Source organism: Phyllobates terribilis, unplaced genomic scaffold (assembly GCF_046119375.1).
Source record: "Phyllobates terribilis strain yellow unplaced genomic scaffold, ASM4611937v1 Scaffold_2__4_contigs__length_985480577, whole genome shotgun sequence".
Classification (NCBI taxonomy): domain Eukaryota; kingdom Metazoa; phylum Chordata; class Amphibia; order Anura; family Dendrobatidae; genus Phyllobates; species Phyllobates terribilis.
In genome coordinates this window covers 380,125,591-380,143,242 of record NW_027362762.1, presented here as the reverse complement: position 1 = coordinate 380,143,242, position 17,652 = coordinate 380,125,591, and the positions used below count along the sequence as shown (strand labels likewise).

At 43.9% G+C, this 17,652-nt stretch overlaps 1 protein-coding gene across 2 annotated transcripts in view; it reads right to left on the bottom strand.

Moving 5' to 3' along the window:
• Nucleotides 1–4,387: 4,387 nt before the first annotated feature.
• Nucleotides 4,388–17,652, bottom strand: part of IL1R1 (interleukin 1 receptor type 1) — a 66,648-nt gene continuing 53,383 nt past the window's right edge. For both annotated transcript variants that reach the window (XM_073664785.1, XM_073664786.1), the window contains 2 exons: nt 16,104–16,271; nt 4,388–6,738 (listed from right to left, as the gene is read on the bottom strand). In XM_073664785.1, the coding sequence (XP_073520886.1) occupies nt 6,377–6,738; nt 16,104–16,271 (530 nt within the window). In that variant the 3' untranslated portion in view covers nt 4,388–6,376. The remainder of the gene's footprint in view (nt 6,739–16,103; nt 16,272–17,652) is intronic.

Here is a 17,652-nt window from a genome sequence, read left to right as displayed (position 1 = left end):
GATTGGGTGACAATAAGGAAGAGGAGGAGGAGGAAGAACAGGAGCTAGTTTCATGCGCTATAGACGGTACTACCTGCACAGCTGTCATAAGGTCTGTTCAGAGTGCATGGCCTGAGGACAGAGAGGAGGAGGAGAGCATGGTCTGTCGTTCTCTTGGTGAGGACACAGAAGTCTTGCCTGTTAGCAGTCTGGCACGCATGGCTGAGTTTATGTTACGCTGCCTTTCCCATGACCCTCGTGTTCTCAAAATTTTGGGTGACAGTCATTACTGGTTGGTGACACTTCTAGACCCACGCTACAAGAAGAACTTTATATCTCTTATTCCTGAGGCGGACAGATCTACAAATATGGGGCAGTACCAGAAGGCCCTTGTTGCAGAACTATTAAAAAAATTCCCATCAGAAAACGCTGGTGGCAGAGGTCACAGTTCGTTGGACAATCAAGGACTACAGGCGAGAGAGACACAACTTCAATCCAGCAGAGGCAGGGGAACACTGTCAAAGTTCTGGGAGAATTTTCTCAGCCCCTCCCATCGCAGAGGCCCTGATGCGCGGGGCACTCTCACAAGGAGTGCAAAGTTTGGGAAGATGCTGAGGGAGTTCCTTGCCGACCGTACGAACGCCTCCGTGATTCCTCTGTGCCTTATAATTATTGGGTATCCAAGCTGGATACGTGGAATGAACTGGCTCTCTATGCCTTTGAGGTCCTGGCCTGCCCTGCCGCTAGCGTTTTATCAGAGCGGATTTTTAGTGCCGCTGGTGAAATTATAACTGATAAGCGCATTCGATTGTCAACTGAAAATGCTGACAAGCTGACTCTTCTAAAAATGAACAAGGGCTGGATTGTGCCAGACTTCTTAACACCACCAAATGATAGCAGCGTAACATAAACTCAAATCCAGTGTCTTTTTTGGGAGGTATATTCCCATGCACCTTTTCACACCCACACAAGGGTATGCGCTTCCTGATTTTGACTATTTGCTCTTGTCCTTGTCCTTCTCCTCATCCTCATCCTCCACCACCATATCACCAGGGTGACCATGGTCCGTGATGTAACACCCACATAATTTTTTTAAAGGGGGTTTATGATGCCCGTAAAAAAATTTTTTTAGACAATATGTTCATGCCTCAGGGGTAAATGTTTGTCAGCCCATACACTTAGTGCATGGGCATTACAAGTATAGGAGACCCGTCCCTTTCTAATGGGAACATTTTTTTTACACATTTGTTAATTGTATATGGAGGTAGCTTCTCCTAGTAATCACCTGTTCACACCTATTTCTTGTATTGGAAGTGCCGTCAGTTTTTTCTGTTACTATGTTTAAGCTTTGACTGAGCACTCCACCCTGATGCAACAGGTGGTTTTAATTACAGTAGGATCTTACTTTCCCACACACAAGCAGACGGATATCCTTTAGAGAGGTATTCACATTGGTAGGGTCCTGACATTGAGAAACGCCTTATCGTGGCTCTCAGGTACACATGAATTGGCCAATTTATGCGCTAAGATTTCTAATTTATTTCTATTTTCTACAGCAGTAATGCTATTCATATTTCATACTTCATAGTTACATGCGCTAAAATTTCTCATTTATTTGTATTTTCTACAGTAGTAATGCTATTAATATTTCATACTTCATATTTACATACTTAGCGTTGCAGAGTGCTACTTTATTTGTTAATTGTATATGGTGGTAGCTTCTCCTAGTAAGCACCTGTTCACACCTATTTCTTGTATTGGAAGTGCCATCAGTTTTTTCTGTTAGAATCGGCAGAAGTATCTGCTAGAAAGGCTGCGGCACCATGTAATAGGGGCAGATTGGACAGAATTTTTTCCCTTGAGGTCTTTTTATTTTTCAGCTGATCCTCAAACTGCTGTACCACACCATAAGGGAACGAGCTGTACAAGTTCCTGAAATAACTGTTTTTAGACTTCCTGCTGCTGATTCCCAAGTATGCCTTAAGAAGGTATCTGCTGTCTTGTCTTAGGGGTCCATATGTACCCCTGAGTCCAAAAAGGGGAGTCCTGATCTCTTTGATGACCTAGATACAGCTGCATCAATTTTTGGTACCTTATCCCAATTTTCCGAGTCTTTTTCCTTGAAGGGATACTTTCTTTTTGAGGATGATGGCAAGGCCCCTGCTTTCTCTGGCTTCCTCCAATCTCTATTAATGAGTGCTTGGACTTTGGCGTTAACTGGGAATTTGTGTTTTTTCTTCTCCTCCAACCCTCCAAACATTATGTCCTCTAGGGACTTGGTTAACTTATTCTCCTTTAACCCCATAGTAGCTCTGACGGCTTTTACCAATCTATCGGTATCCTCTATAGGGAAGCATGGTCTGCCCCCTCCATCACTGTCCGAGGAGGATGAGGGTGAGGCATCACTATGACACTGTCCATCCGACAATGCAGAGGAGTAAGGATCAGAAGAACATTCAGATAGAATTATGATTTTCTTTCTCTTCCTCAATAGCATTCTAAGGGAACTCTCTACCTCCGATCTGATCACAGACCTGAGGCTAGCTGCAAAATCAGGTGTACCTCACTAATAGTTCTCTGAACGCTGTCCGAGCAGAGTTCCTTCTACCAGCCTACTGCTAGCAGGTTTTTGCATAATACACATTCCCTGTTCCGCTTCTTGGCGGTAACTTTCCTCCTGGAGATTTAAACACACAATAGGAGGCCCATTAGCAAAAATATAAAGTGACATTCACAAAGATCACTCACCCCGCTACCACTGAGGATACCGGATTTGAAGTCGGTTTCAGGATGCGCGACGCATCCCTTCTGAAGACTGCGGAGTTCTGAGAAGCTCAGCTCCCTTGACTGGGATGGCTGCTGCTCTTACTGGTCGAGCAACTACCTCTTGACTGGCGAGCAGATGTTGGTGGCGGTGGTGACTGTGGCTGCAGTAACAGCTACTGCTCTCTGACATGATGACCAGACCTGGTTGAGCAGTGAGTAATGTAAAAAATATATATATTTCAGCTCACCTGGGTCAGCCTGCTCGGTCCACTTTCTCATGAGGCACGGTGCTCAGATTGTAAAGATCCCCGTCTGGGAGACATTAGGCAGTGATGAAAGGGTAGTTATCCAGCAACTCGTGAAATTAACTTAAAAAATAGCCTTTATTTTGAAAAAATTAAAAACATGGGACCATAGTGCAAATAAAAGCGTACAGAGGCGTACGCGTTTCGAATACGTAGATCCTTATTAATAGCATAATGAAATGTTGAAATGGAAAAACTTTTAAGGCATATGGAGAAAGTAGCCGCCCACCGACATCACCTGTTCAGAAGCTCAATTACACATGAGTCCAGAGTCTCAGAAAACTCAGTTGTACTATGCTATGAATAAGGAACTACGTATCCGAAACGCGTAAGCCTCTGTACGCTTTTATTTGCACTATGGTCTCATGTTTTTAATTTTTTCGAAATAAAGGCTATTTGTTAAGTTACTTTCACGAGTTGCTGGATAACTACCCTTTCATCACTTGTTGAGCAGTGCTCTGACCCCTATATACTCCTTTATATAGGGAGATGGGAGGGGGTCAGCCACCTCCGTGTGCCGTGCGGTCTCCTTCCAGCTTATTTCACATTCCCTGACCCCAGCAGCCACTGCCAGCGTTTCCACATGCCTACCGGTATTGCACAGGGCGCCGTCATCTTTCTTCCGGGTGCTGCGGCAGGACGTCACCGAGGCACGCCCTACCCAGCGTGCCACACGCCGTGAAGGCAGAGGTGCGCGACCGCTTATCCCATTGCTTCGGAGCAGTCATGTGTGCGGCAGTGGGAGGGCGACGCGGCTGTCTGCAGAAGCCCAGGACCTCTTCACAGTCCGCACATGCAGCAGGTGCCCGGGGAACCTGTGAACGACGCAACCAGTACCTGAAGGCCGGCGCCACGGGCTTACAGCCCGTTCTTCCAGCCCCAGGACAGGTCTGGGTAAGTTCACATCATCCACCATTTTCTTCCACAAGGATTCCCATCAAGGACAGGAGACCAACTGAAGCGGGGGAGAGGTACCGCCCTTATATTTCAGAAGATTTCCTGTACTTGTTGGGTGGATCCTCTCTCAGGTGTGCTGTCATGGGTGAAGGGAAAATTGTAACAGCTCCTTCAGGTGTGATGTGTAGGTGCCCCAATACTTTGTACACATAGTGCATGTTCTGTTGCATAGTTCATTTGTTTGTTTTGTAGGTCTTCATGGGGTGATGCGCCATGGTGCTCTGTAATATGTGTGGTATTGTGACTAAATAAAGGAATGAGAGACTTCTGGGGGACAGACACATGGGATGTGGCTTAAAGTTTATGCAGGCTCTTAAGGGGAATCATTCGATGTGCCTATGTTAAAATGACCAAGAAACAATATGAATAACTAAATTCAATTCTATGTAACTAAAAATATTTATTGCTCTTTTTTTTCATACTATTAGTACCCAATCTACAAGTAAAAGTGATAAGTAGGAGGTTTGCAAAACATATTTCACAGCAAGAAACATTGGAGCAGATTTATTAGTTTTGTGTAATATTTACACAGCATAACCAGACAGTGTGAAAGTATGCTGCATTTATCACATTCGCTCACACTTTAGAATAAATTTAGTGTAACTTGCTAAACATTTTTGTCTATCTTTATACCACCTATTGTTTTGCTTACTTTGTGCCTATATTTCACACAAGTTGTTGTGTTTGGGGCCATGTCTGAAACACAACATAAGTGCAGTTTATGGCATGTATGCCATATTTTGAGGGAACAAATTGAGACAGAATTCGGCAATGTTTAGCTAGTAAATTTTCCCCTACTGCATGTCATTCTTTTATACTGCAATAACATACAAATTCCCATCTGAGGTTATGTGTATGTCTCATTATCGGCATTTAAAGAGACTCTGTCAGCAGGTTTTTGCTAGGTAACCTGAGAGCAGCATAACATAGGGCAAGAGAGTTTGATTCCAACAATGTATCACTTACTAGACTGCTTGGGGTAGTTTTGATGGAATACCTTTTTACCCACCCACACCTTTGATTGACAGCTTCCTATGTACACTGTACATTGTCAGCAAGCTGCTAATCAGCTGCGGGGGCGGGGTTACACAGATTAGCCTGACTGCTGTGCATGTGAGACCTAGTCAGGCTGTGATAATCTCCTACTGATAAAACACCGATCGTATTGAAACGACAGCACACTGCTTAGTATTTGACACATCCCTGGAATCGGGCTCACCTGCCCTATATTATGCTAATTTCAGATTAAATTAGAAAAATCTGCTAACATATTCCCTTTAAAGTGTATCTATGGCCAGGCTTTTGCTACCCATGAGAGCAGCATGAAAAAGAGGCAGAGATCCTGATTTCAGCAATATGTCATTTACGGGGCTGCTGATTTACTGGGCTGCTGATTACCACTGGTTGGCAGCTTCCTGTGTACACTGCATAGGCAGAAAGCTGTCAGTTGTTTGGTAAGGGGGTTTATAAAGAGCTCAGAAACATGAAGGACTACATGGAAACAGGTTTAATAGTCCTCTGATGATCTTCTCCTGCTGATAAAACAGAGATTTTATCAAAATGACAGCATGCAGCCAGTAAGTGACATCACTGGAATCAGGATATCTGTCTCTTTATTTTTCTGCAGATTAGGTGGCAAAAACTTAGCAATAAATTCCCTTTAAAGGTTTTAATGAGGTAGGATAAGGAACACGTGTCTTGCAATGCATTTAATACTCTTGTCTCCCATTATGTTAATGAACTAAACACAGTAAACAGTTGAGTACATCAGTTCTACACATATATTTCATATTCCATCAAATGAAGCATATTTCATGTCTGCAGTCAAGCCTACAAAATACATTGCATTAGAATTAATACCAAATGAAAAGGGTCTTGTTGAAGACTATACACACCTGAGTTCAGCAAAAGAAATAAGAAGTCCTGTGAAAGTGCAGTCTGACTGTAAAAGGAGGTAGTAGCTAAATTGGTGACAACATGGAAATCAACAGAATGATCAAGGCTGTCACATTATCGGTAGATAAAATAGAAGAAAGGAGTGCGGGTGCTTTATTTTAAGAGCTATTCTGGTGTGACTCACTTCCGCATCAGGAGTCGATACTTTACAGATATCTGCTGGGTCAGACGCACGTCTGAAGTATCCTACACCTGCCTTATAGTAATCACTAGAAAATGATAGGGGCGTGATACCTGCCAATATCAAATGCAACCCAGCAGGTATCTGTAGATGTGATGTCTTCTGCGCCACTCATCTTCCAACACGTTGCGCCAGAATTCCCCAATAGCAGCCCAGTGTCTAGTGTTTTTGAATACATGTAAGGTCTGATAAAGGCACGGGAATGTACAAGTCTATAACACGCAGTTCATTTTCAGTCTTCTGAATGAATGTAGTGCAGTTCCTTTTCAGAATGACGTGGAGCCAGAGGCATCTGATACCGGATATTTTTCCAGAACCTTGTACTAGGTGAGAGAGCTGCTTCTGTTAGTTCTCCTTTCCATCGCACAACACCTTGCTTCTGCTTGATGTATTTTATAGATTCGGGCATGTTTGTGTAGTCTGTTATTTTTTCTACTTCAATCAAAATTACTTTGACTTTATTCCGAATGAGAGCGTCATACATGGCTATTTTCTGTTCAAAGTCCTCACCATGCCTTTCACAGAATACGGTACCCAAGACAATAATTACTCTTCTGCTTTGTGAAATGGTCTCATCGACAAGGTCGGCCATGGCTGAAAGCACATGAAAATATATTTACATTTTCAAAAGTAAAACTATATTAAAGTTTGTTTTAGTCATTTAGGTGGGAATTGATTCTTTTCACTGTGTGATGTGTACAATGACAGTGCGCTCTCTCCCCAGCTCTGCTAAGAAGTAACGAGCCGGCGACAGAGCGTACTGTCAGTGCTCGCTGTGAGAGGATTACCTGGAGTGCAGAGACCAGTGCCACTCCTGCAGGAGACGTAATTGCACCATGATACGAATCTACCGAGCATCTGTCGGAATTGACAACCGACGCAAGCTCAGTAGATCATGGACTAGCCCAGCCACTGAAACAAAGGTCATGGATGATGGTTCGTTTCAGGGAGGGGGCAGAGATTGCGGCAGTGAGCACAGCCTTTGCACCCCGATGAAACTTCGTTTGAGTATCTCAGCATGAACTGGGATTCTCAAACAAAGCGTCATTAAAAAGGAAGTAGTAAAAAAATAAATAAAACAAAGTAATTAGATAGAGTAGTTAGGGAAGGATATGGAATTTTTAGTTGAAGAATATTAGAAAGTAGATTAGATTATGTCATTAAATAGATAGGGATTTAGAATGAAAATTAATTTGTGTTTCGGACCATTCCTTTTAATGCACTCTGGCTTACATTGAACTCAATGGTGAGATAGGATGCAATAAGCTCCATTTAGTGGTAGCTTCAGGTATATGCATGCAATCTCTTGAATCTATATATGTACCTGCAGGGGATTTGGAGTCCTGTGTCAGAAAAGCAAAATGTCAAATGCTATAAAAATATATTATGAAACTAATTATGGGTTTTACCCTAATATGACATGATTATATGAAGAAAATATGATGCATTGATTGTATTATTTTTTTAAATAAACCGTTTTGCTATTTAAGTTTCGCCTCCTATTCACAAGAAAAGTTCCACGTGATCCTTCATAATATGTAGTTTTCATTATAGCCAATACTGCCATCAAATATCATACTGCCTTGTTCACTGTAGTGTCAGCAAACTTTGCAGAAATCATAGATATTGTAAAAGTGAAAATAAGAAACTTTCAAGTAGCTTCCTCATAGAGGAAGAGGATGTGAACTGTAGCAACTCCTAGGGAAAGTAGCAGTCGTAAAAGTCAGTATATTCTTGTGTGATAGAGAGAATAACAGGGGCAACACTATGATCTGATTTATTTTCATTAACCATAGCCAGTTATTCTTGTGTGATAGACAGTATAACAGAGACAGCCCCTAAAAGTCAGTATAGACGCTTTAACGAGCTTTGACACATTAGTTAAGGTAAAAGGCCAAACGAGAACCTCAATTTACAGATGTCTGTGGGGTGTAGAAGGAGGAGAAGTGATTGGCTTGGTAAGAGGCAGCTGACACGGGATATAACAATTAAAGTTTGCCTTGTTTTGAGTGCCAAGTTGGTGGAATGAGACTTTGTGATATGTCTTATCAGGGCAACCTGATTATTATTATTATTATTATTATTATTATTATTATTATTATTTTTCCCTACTTATCAATCACTTTGCCACTTTCCTCCAAAAATTATCGTTCTTTCTGAAAAACATATCAAATCCATCTTGGTCAAAGCAAAATGGACTGCCAGCTCTCTGAGAGTGGAGCAGCAGGGAGAGGCACTCATCAAATATCTTCTAGGAAGTGATTTTTCTCATTTCTATGCTGGAGTCACAGCTACACTGCTGAGTGCTGCTACAGTTATATGAAAAAGTTTGGGCACCCCTATTAATCTTAAGCTTAATGTTTTATAAAAATTGGTGTTTTTGCAACAGCTATTTCAGTTTGATATATGTAATAACTGTTGAACACAGTAATGTTTCTGCCTTGAAATGAGGTTTATTGTACTAACAGAAAATGTGCAATCTGCACAATCAAAATTTGACAGGTGCATAAGTATGGGCACCTCACCAGAAAAGTGACATTAATATTTAGTAGATCCTCCTTTTGCAAAAATAACAGCCTCTAGTCGCTTCCTGTAGCTTTTAATGAGTTCCTGGATCCTGGATGAAGGTATTTTTGACCATTCCTCTTTACAAAACAATTCCAGTTCAGTTAAGTTTGATGGTCGCCGAGCATGGACAGCCCTCTTCAAATGATCCCACAGATGTTCAATGATATTCAGGTCTGGGGACTGGGATGGCCATTCCAGAACATTGTAATTGTTCCTCTGCATGAATCCCTGAGTAGATTTGGAGCGGTGTTTTGGATCATTGTCTTGCTGAAAGATCCATCCCCTGAGTAACTTCAACTTTATCACTGATTCTTGAACATTATTGTCAAGAATCTGCTGATACTGAGTGGAATCCATGCGTCCCTCAACTTTAACAAGATTCCCGGTGCCAGCATTGGCCACACAGCCCCAAAGCATGATGGAACCTCCACCAAATTTTACTGTGGGTAGCAAGTGTTTTTCTTGGAATGCTGTGTTTTTTTGCCGCCATGCATAACGCCTTTTTGTATGACCAAACAACTCAATCTTGGTTTCATCAGTCCACAGGACCTTCTTACAAAAAGAAATTGGCTTCTCCAAATGTGCTTTTGCATACCTCAGCCGACTCTGTTTGTGGCGTACTTGTAGAAACGGCTTCTTTCGCATCACTCTCCCATACAGCTTCTCCTTGTGCAAAGTGCATTGTATAGTTGACCGATGCACAGTGACACCATCTGCAGCAAGTTGATGCTGCAGCTCTCTGGAGGTGGTCTGAGGATTGTCCTTGACTGATCTCACCATTCTTCTTCTCTGCATTTCTGATGTTTTTCTTGGCCTGCCACTTCTGGCCTTAACAAGAACTGTCCCTGTGTTCTTCCATTTCCTTACTATGTTCCTCACAGTGGAAACTGACAGGTTAAATCTCTGAGACAGCTTTTTGTATCCTTCCCCTGAACAACTATGTTGAATAATCTTTGTTTTCAGATCATTTGACAGTTGTTTTGAGGAGCCCATGATGCCACTCTTCAGAGGAGATTCAAACAGGAGAACAACTTGCAAGTGGCCACTTTAAGTAGCTTTTCTCATGATTGCATACACCTGGCTATGAAGTTCAAAGCTCAATGAGGTTACAAAACCAAAAAAAGTGCTTTAGTAAGTCAGTAAAAAGTAGGTAGGAGTATTTAAAACAAGAAAATGATAAGGGTGCCCATACTTATGCACCTGTCAAATTTTGTTTGAATGCAGATTGCACATTTTCTGTTAGTACAATAAACCTCATTTCAAGGCAGAAACATTACTGTGTCCAACAGTTATTACATATATCAAACTGAAATAGCTGTTGCAAAAACACCAATTTTTATAAAACATTAAGCTTAAGATTAATAGGGGTGCCCAAACTTTTTCATATAACTGTATATATTGTCTTCCTCATTAATGTATAAAGTCCTCCACACTTTGTTGCTTCTGTCTGATGGCTACAGAGAGAAAGAGTAACAGAAGTCCCTTATGTCTGTGTGAACAGTGTATGGATGTGACACCATAACAGCTAGTCTCCATCCATTAACACAGACACAAACAAAAATTAGAGAAAGAGCATGCAGAAGGGGAAACTGTTGAAAAATGCATGATATAAACATACAATAGTGTTAATCATCAAGTAGAAACATGATGGCTTACTTGAAAAAGTTACCAGAGATAATAGGTACATTTTGAACATTAAACCAGAAATATGTATTTTTAAAGATGGATATATATAGTCGTACGTTTTGTCCCACTAAAGTTTTGACTACAATATTACTAAGTATTTTACCTCAAGCGCTGGCTGACACTTTTCCCTCTATAATTTATGAAACTGATTTTACACCTATTAACTAGTGTTGAGCGATACCTTCCGATATCTGGAAATATCGTATCGGATTGGATCGGACCGATACTCAAAAAGTATCGGATATCGCCGATTCCGATACCGGAAACCAATGCAAGTCAATGGGACAGAAATATCGGAATGAAAATAAACCCTTTCTTTCCTTTTAGGTTAATTCTACATGAAGTAAAACAACTAAGAATAATGTAGAATGTATTACATGAAAAGCCAGCAATTCAGCAGCGGCATACACCGGTACCCGACAATTTATAACAGAAAGAATAGAACACCACACATAGATTAGATAGATAGAAACATGTCAGTCACCTATATATGAAGTACAGTGACAGTGTTGCTTACTGTACTTGTCATTTAGTGTAAAGGATTTATTAAAAAAAATTATAGTGTTTTCATGCACCGTCTCTTTAAAAAAGCCGGCCGGCAATTCAGCAGCGGTACCCGACAATTTAGAATAGAAAGAATAGAGCATCACATATAGATTAGATAGATAGAAACATGTCAGTCACATATATATGAAGTACAGTGACAGTGTTGATTACTGTACTTGTCATTTAGTGTTAAAATAAAGGATTTATTTTAAAAAAAATTGGCGTGGGGTTTCCCCGTAATTTTAGGCTCTAGCGGAGGTTAAGCAGACGGCTGGGGCAGATGTTTGAAGCCTGGGAAGGGGGTAATACCCACGGAGCTTCCCAGGCTACTAATATGAGCCCCCAGCTGAATACCTAGCCTTTACTAGCTATTAAAATGGGGGACCCCCCAAAAAAATGACGTGGGGTCCCCTCTAATTTAATAGCTAGCAAAGGCTAGGCAGACAGCTGGGGGCTGATATTAATAGCCCAGGAAGGGAGCCATGAATATTGGCCCCCTCCCAGGCTAGAAACACCAGCCGTCAGCCGCCCCAGAAATGGCGCATCCATAGGATGCCCCAATTCTGGCACTTAGCCTCGCTCTTCCCACTGCCCTGTAGTGGTGGCAGTGGGGTAATAGGGCTGGGGTTGATGTCAGCTTATAATGCCAGCTGACATCAAGCCCAGGTTAGTAATGGAGAGGCGTCTATAAGACACCTCCATTACTAACCCCATAGTCAAAGTTAAAAAAAACACAACACCCAGAATAAAGTCCTTTAATTGAAATAAACACACAATTCTTTATTGTTCTAAATTAAACCATACTTACCGTCACACCCATTCCAGCTGAAGCCAACGATCTCCTGCAATAAAAGTAAAATAATAAAGCAACCTCATCCTTACCTTTCCATGGTTCCCACGATGGCTCCAGCTCTGCAACATCGAGATGACAGGCTGGACCGCAGCAGAACGCTGCCATCCAGCCTGTCATCCCGCAGACACTGAGAAGCGCAGGCATGCTTGCGCTCCTCAGTGTCTCTCTGTGACGGCATCCAGATGACCCGACAATGAACTCGGCTCACCTCATGCACGTCACTGACAGCGTGGGAGAATTCTCCTGCACTCAGCGCTTCAGCGTGAGAATTTTCCCACGCTGTCAGTGACGTGCATGAGGTGAGGTCATGTCCAATGAACTCAGCTCACCTCATGCACGTCACTGACAGCGTGGGAGAATTCTCACGCTGAAGCGCTGAGTGCAGGAGAATTTTCCCACGCTGTCAGTGACGTGCATGAGGTGAGCCGAGTTCATTGTCGGCTCATCTGGATGCCGTCACAGAGAGACACTGAGGAGCGCAAGCATGCCTGCGCTTCTCAGTGTCTGCGGGATGACAGGCTGGATGGCAGCGTTCTGCTGCGGTCCAACCTGTCATCTCGATGTAGCAGAGCTGAAGCTGTCGTGGGATCCATGGGAAGGTAAGGATGAGGTTGGTTTATTATTTTTCTTTTATTGCAGGAGATCGTTGGCTTCAGCTGGAATGGGCGTGATGGTAAGTATAGTTTAATTTAGAACAATAAAGAATTGTGTCTTTATTTCAATTAAAGGACTTTTTCTGGGTGTTGTGTTTTTTTTAAATACTTTACTAGAAATTCATGGTGGTCATGTCTAATATTGGCGTGACCCCATGAATTTCGGGCTTAGGGCCAGCTGATAATGCCAAGCTGGCCCTAACCCCTTTATTACCCAGTGAGCCACCGCACCAGGGCCCTGGATGAGTTGGGTACAGCGCCAGAAGATGGCGCTTCTATGAACGCGCCATTTTCCGGGGCGGCTGCGGACTGCAATTTGCAGCGGGTGGGGCCCAGAAAGCTTGGGCCTCCCTGCGCTGCGGATTCCAGCCCCCAGCTGCCTAGTTGTACCTGGCTGGACACAAAAATAGGGCGAAGCCCCACGTATTTTTTTTTTAATTATTTCATGAAATTCATGAAATAATTAAGAAAAAAAGGGCTTCCCTATATTGTTGTGTCCGGCCAGGTACAAATAGGCAGCTGGTGGTTGGGGGCAGCCCGTTCCTGCCTGCTGTACCTGACTGGACACAAATATAGGGCGAAGTCCCACATCAATTTTTTTTTAATTATTTCATGAATTTCCTGAAATAATTTTAAAAAAATTGACGTGGGGCTTCGCCCTATATTTGTGTCCAGCCAGGTACAGCAGGCAGGAACGGGCTGCCCCCAACCACCAGCTGCCTATTTGTACCTGGCCGGACACAACAATATAGGGAAGCCCTTTTTTTCTTAATTATTTCATGAATTTCATGAAATAATTTAAAAAAAAAATACGTCGGGCTTCTCCCTATTTTTGTGTCCAGCCAGGTACAACTAGGCAGCTGGGGGATGGAATCTGCAGCGCAGGGAGGCCCAAGCTTTCTGCCCCCCCCCCGGTGCAAATTGCAGTCCGCAGCCACCCCGGAAAATGGCGCGTTCATAGAAGCTGGATGCTGTACCTGGCTGGCATACAAAAATATTGCAAAGCCCACGTCAACATTTTTGGGAAAAATTAATTAAAAAATAAATAATAAATTAGGGACTGCATCTTTATTAACTCCTCAAATGTCATTTAGTGTTAAAATAAAGGATTTATTTAAAAAAAAAATTGGCGTGGGATCCCCCATAATTTTAGTCTCTAGCGGAGGTTAAGCAGACGGCTGGGGCAGATGTTTGAAGCCTGGGAAGGGGGTAATACCCACGGAGCTTCCCAGACTACTAATATCAGCCCCCAGCTGAATACCTAGCCTTTACTAGCTATTAAAATGGGGGACCCCCCAAAAAAATGACGTGGGGTCCCCCCTATTTTAATAGCTAGCAAAGGCTAGGCAGACAGCTGGGGGCTGATATTAATAGCCCAGGAAGGGTGCCATGAATATTGGCCCCCTCCCAGGCTAGAAACACCAGCCGTCAGCCGCCCCAGAAATGGCGCATCCATAGGATGCGCCAATTCTGGCACTTAGCCTCGCTCTTCCACGCTGCCCTGGTGCGGTGGCAGGGGGTAATAGGGTTGGGGTTCATGTCAGCGCCAGCTGCCATGAAGCCCAGGTTAGTAATGATGGGCGTCTATAAGACACCCCCATTACTAACCTACAAAGTGTTAAAAAGAAAAAACACACACTACACCCAGAAAAAAAATAATTTATTTGAAATAAAACACACCATTTTATTTAATTCTTAGTTTACTAAAAAAAAATAGTTACCTGTCCATGTTCCTGCGCTGATCTCCCATGCACAGCTGTCACATCTGGAGATGGTGACAGCTGTGCATGGCTGCTGTAAGCTCACACTGCCGGGAACACGTCCGCTCCCGGCAGCGGGAGCCACTGACTGAGGTCACCGGAGTGCATTCAGGCAGCGCAGCTCCGGAGACCTCCTTTACGGCACTGCTGTACCGTGGGAATTTCTCACGATACAGCAGGGCCGTAAAGGAGCTAACCGGAGCAGCGCTGCCTGAACTCCGGCGAACCCGCTTATGCAATGACGGGGCTGCTTTACGGCCCTGTCTTCTAGCGGCGGCAGTGGTTCAGAGCGGTCACATTCTATGTGGCTGCTCTGAACTGGAGATCATCGTGGGACACTCGTGGACTACTACGGAGGGGTAAGGATAAGGTTGTGGTTTATTATTTTATATTTTATTACAGGAGATCGATGGCTTCGGGGAATTAGGTGTCTAGGTGAGTATAGGTGTAGTTTTTTATTTTTTACTTTATTTTAGGTGGCGATCGGCGGGGACAGGTAATGTATGAACTAATTTATTGTAGGCAACCACTGGCCACCAATGACATGTATTTAAAATTTATTGGGGACACAGTAGGGCAATTTAAATAGCAGGATCAGGCTGATGGGAACTACTGCTCCCATCGAGCTGATCCTGCTGGCACGAGTGGACGGGGGACAGACATAGGCCGATGGGAGTAGTAGTGTCACATCGGCCTATGTCTGCCTGCACGCACACACCCGCAGACATCGCACAGACACCGCGCACACTCGCAGACATCGCACAGACACCGCACACACCCGCAGACATCGCACAGACACCGCGCACACCCGCAGACATCGCACAGACACCGCGCACACCCGCAGACATCGCACAGACACCGCGCACACCCGCAGACATCGCACAGACACCGCACACACCCGCAGACATCGCACAGACACCGCGCACACCCGCAGACATCGCGCAGACACACGCACACACACCCACACACACCAATCATGACGGGCTGATGGTCTGGGGGGTGTGGCTGACCTGTGCGACTGGGAAAGTTCATGTGAGTTCATGCAATGCAGTCAAGCATGAACTCACATGAACCCTCTGAGGGCACCGCGGCGACTTCAAATGAACAGCTGATCAGCATCACCTGATACTTCAGCTGTTCATTTGAAATAACCGGCGGGAAAGCGCAGCACAGAACGGGAAAGCCGGCGGTGAAGTCTTTTCACTGCCGGCTTTCCCGCCCGGGTCCTTCGCTCCCCGCTCCTTGGTGCTGCGCTCCCCGCCCGGTCCTAACTTACGATCGGGATGGGAGGTGGCGAGGGGAGCGGAGGATCGGGGTGGGAGGCTGCGGGGAAGCAGTATGGGGCTGTGTGATTGTTTAAAAGCCGGCGGCTTTTTACCGCCCGCCGGCTTTTAAACGATCAGGAGAATTCTCCCACGCTGGGATGGCATTCTGATGACAGGCTGGATCTCAGCTGAGTGCTGCCATCCAGCTTGTCATCGTTCAGAGACACTGCAGAGCGCAGGCATTATGGGAACTTCCGATTCCGGTATTCGATATTGTAAAAGTATCGGAATTAAGTATCGGAATTCCGATACCGCGAATATCGGCCGATACCTGATATTTCAGTATCGGAATGCTCAACACTACTATTAACCCATCGTCAGGGGGTGCATCTCCTAGAGCAAGGAGTACATGTACATAATTGTGACATTGTTTATGCTTTTATATTTATCATGACTTCCCTTGTGTGACCTTCGAGAGTGAGAGAGACAGACCGCCTGACTATCTGTGACGAGAGAGATTATATATATATTAAAGCATTTAGAGCCTCACATGTTTAGTATAGCTTGACTTGTTGTTGTTGTACCCGTTCATGAACACTATAGGCATATAAGCTGTGGGAATACTTGCCTTGGCCTGGTAGATCATCCCGTCCGATTATAAACAAACGATAAGCACACTGTTTCTCCAGAACTTCCGGGAGCACTTTCAGCACAAATATGTCCATTTCACATGAGTTGGTTCCAGTGGAATTTTTGGGATATATTATGTAAGCATCATACTGTTTCCCATCTGCATCTGTGACAACATTGATAAAAACAAAACTATTACACTGGAATATAAGAGTCCTGTATATTTCTACAAGTAGAATATAACTGCAAAAACTGAGATCATCATCATTTGTTTGTTTAAGCATCATAAATCTGAAACATCTATATAAAAAATATTAAGATAAATACATACAGTAGTGTAGGGTCTATTCAATCACTAGACATTTCCATGCATCTTTGATTTGGCTGCAAACGTCTGACTGTGATTTCTAAGATATTTATTTCTTAGATACAAGACCTCATCTAAAACACACCTAAGTCCAAAATGCCTCTTGACGCTGGAAACTTTGGAGGGTTTAAGTCACAAATATAATATAAAAAAAGGGTTGTCTCAAAGCTAATTTTCAGAAGAGCACCACTCCCGGCCCCCAGATTCCTGCTTTGCCAGTGGTAGTGCACTCCTGTAGATTGACAATTCTGACCAGCAGCATTGTAGCACCGCTGATCCGAACTGTGCACTCCCCTATGCTGCTAATGGAGGCAGCTTTGCCTTTGCAGCATGCAAGAAGGACTGTGACATTGGACCTGATAGGATTGCGCAAGCAGGACATTTTCAGAGTTGCACAAGCAGGTATGGTTCTTGCCTTGCCTGCAGTCTCAGCCTGGCAGGTAACCTAGCCTACTTTATTTTATTTATTTTACTCACTTATATAGCACCCTTAATTCCACAGCGCTTTACAGATATTATCGGCACTGTCCCTATTGGGGCTCACAATCTAGATTCCCTCCCTATCAGTATGTCTTTGGAGTGTGGGAGGAAACTGGAGAACCCAGAGGAAACCCACGCAAACACGGGGAGAATATACAAACTCCTTGCAGATGTTGTCCACGTGAGCAGCTCTCTCCTGAGTCGAGGAGCTGCTCACCCCTTGACTAGAGTCTTCCTGTTTGTCAGAGACTGATCGTAATGTCACAACTGATGCCACGCCCCAGTCTCTGCCAGACCCTCCAGTCTTCCCGTGCAGCGTGAGGCAGCAGTGGAATGTGCGCAGGCAGCAGTAGATTATGTGCAGGCAGCAGGGGAATGACTCAGCTGTTAGCAGAAACAGACTGCTGAATTGAATGGTGGAGAATAAAGCTGAAGGTTTCTTTCTCCACCACTCAATCTAAGGAAAGTCTGAAGTTCTTGCCAGGACTTTGAGTCACATGACAGCCTCATGTGACTGTAAGACAGAAATGAGAAGGTGTGGATCACCCACTGCTCTCCTGAAACCTCAGGAAGAAAAGGCTTTTACATAAGTGAGTAAAATATGATGTGTGGGTCTGTGTATGAATCTACCCATCTATCCCACCTATCTATCTGGTCTAGAGTCGCTGAGTCACGTGCAGCGTAGCACAGCGCAGCGTGA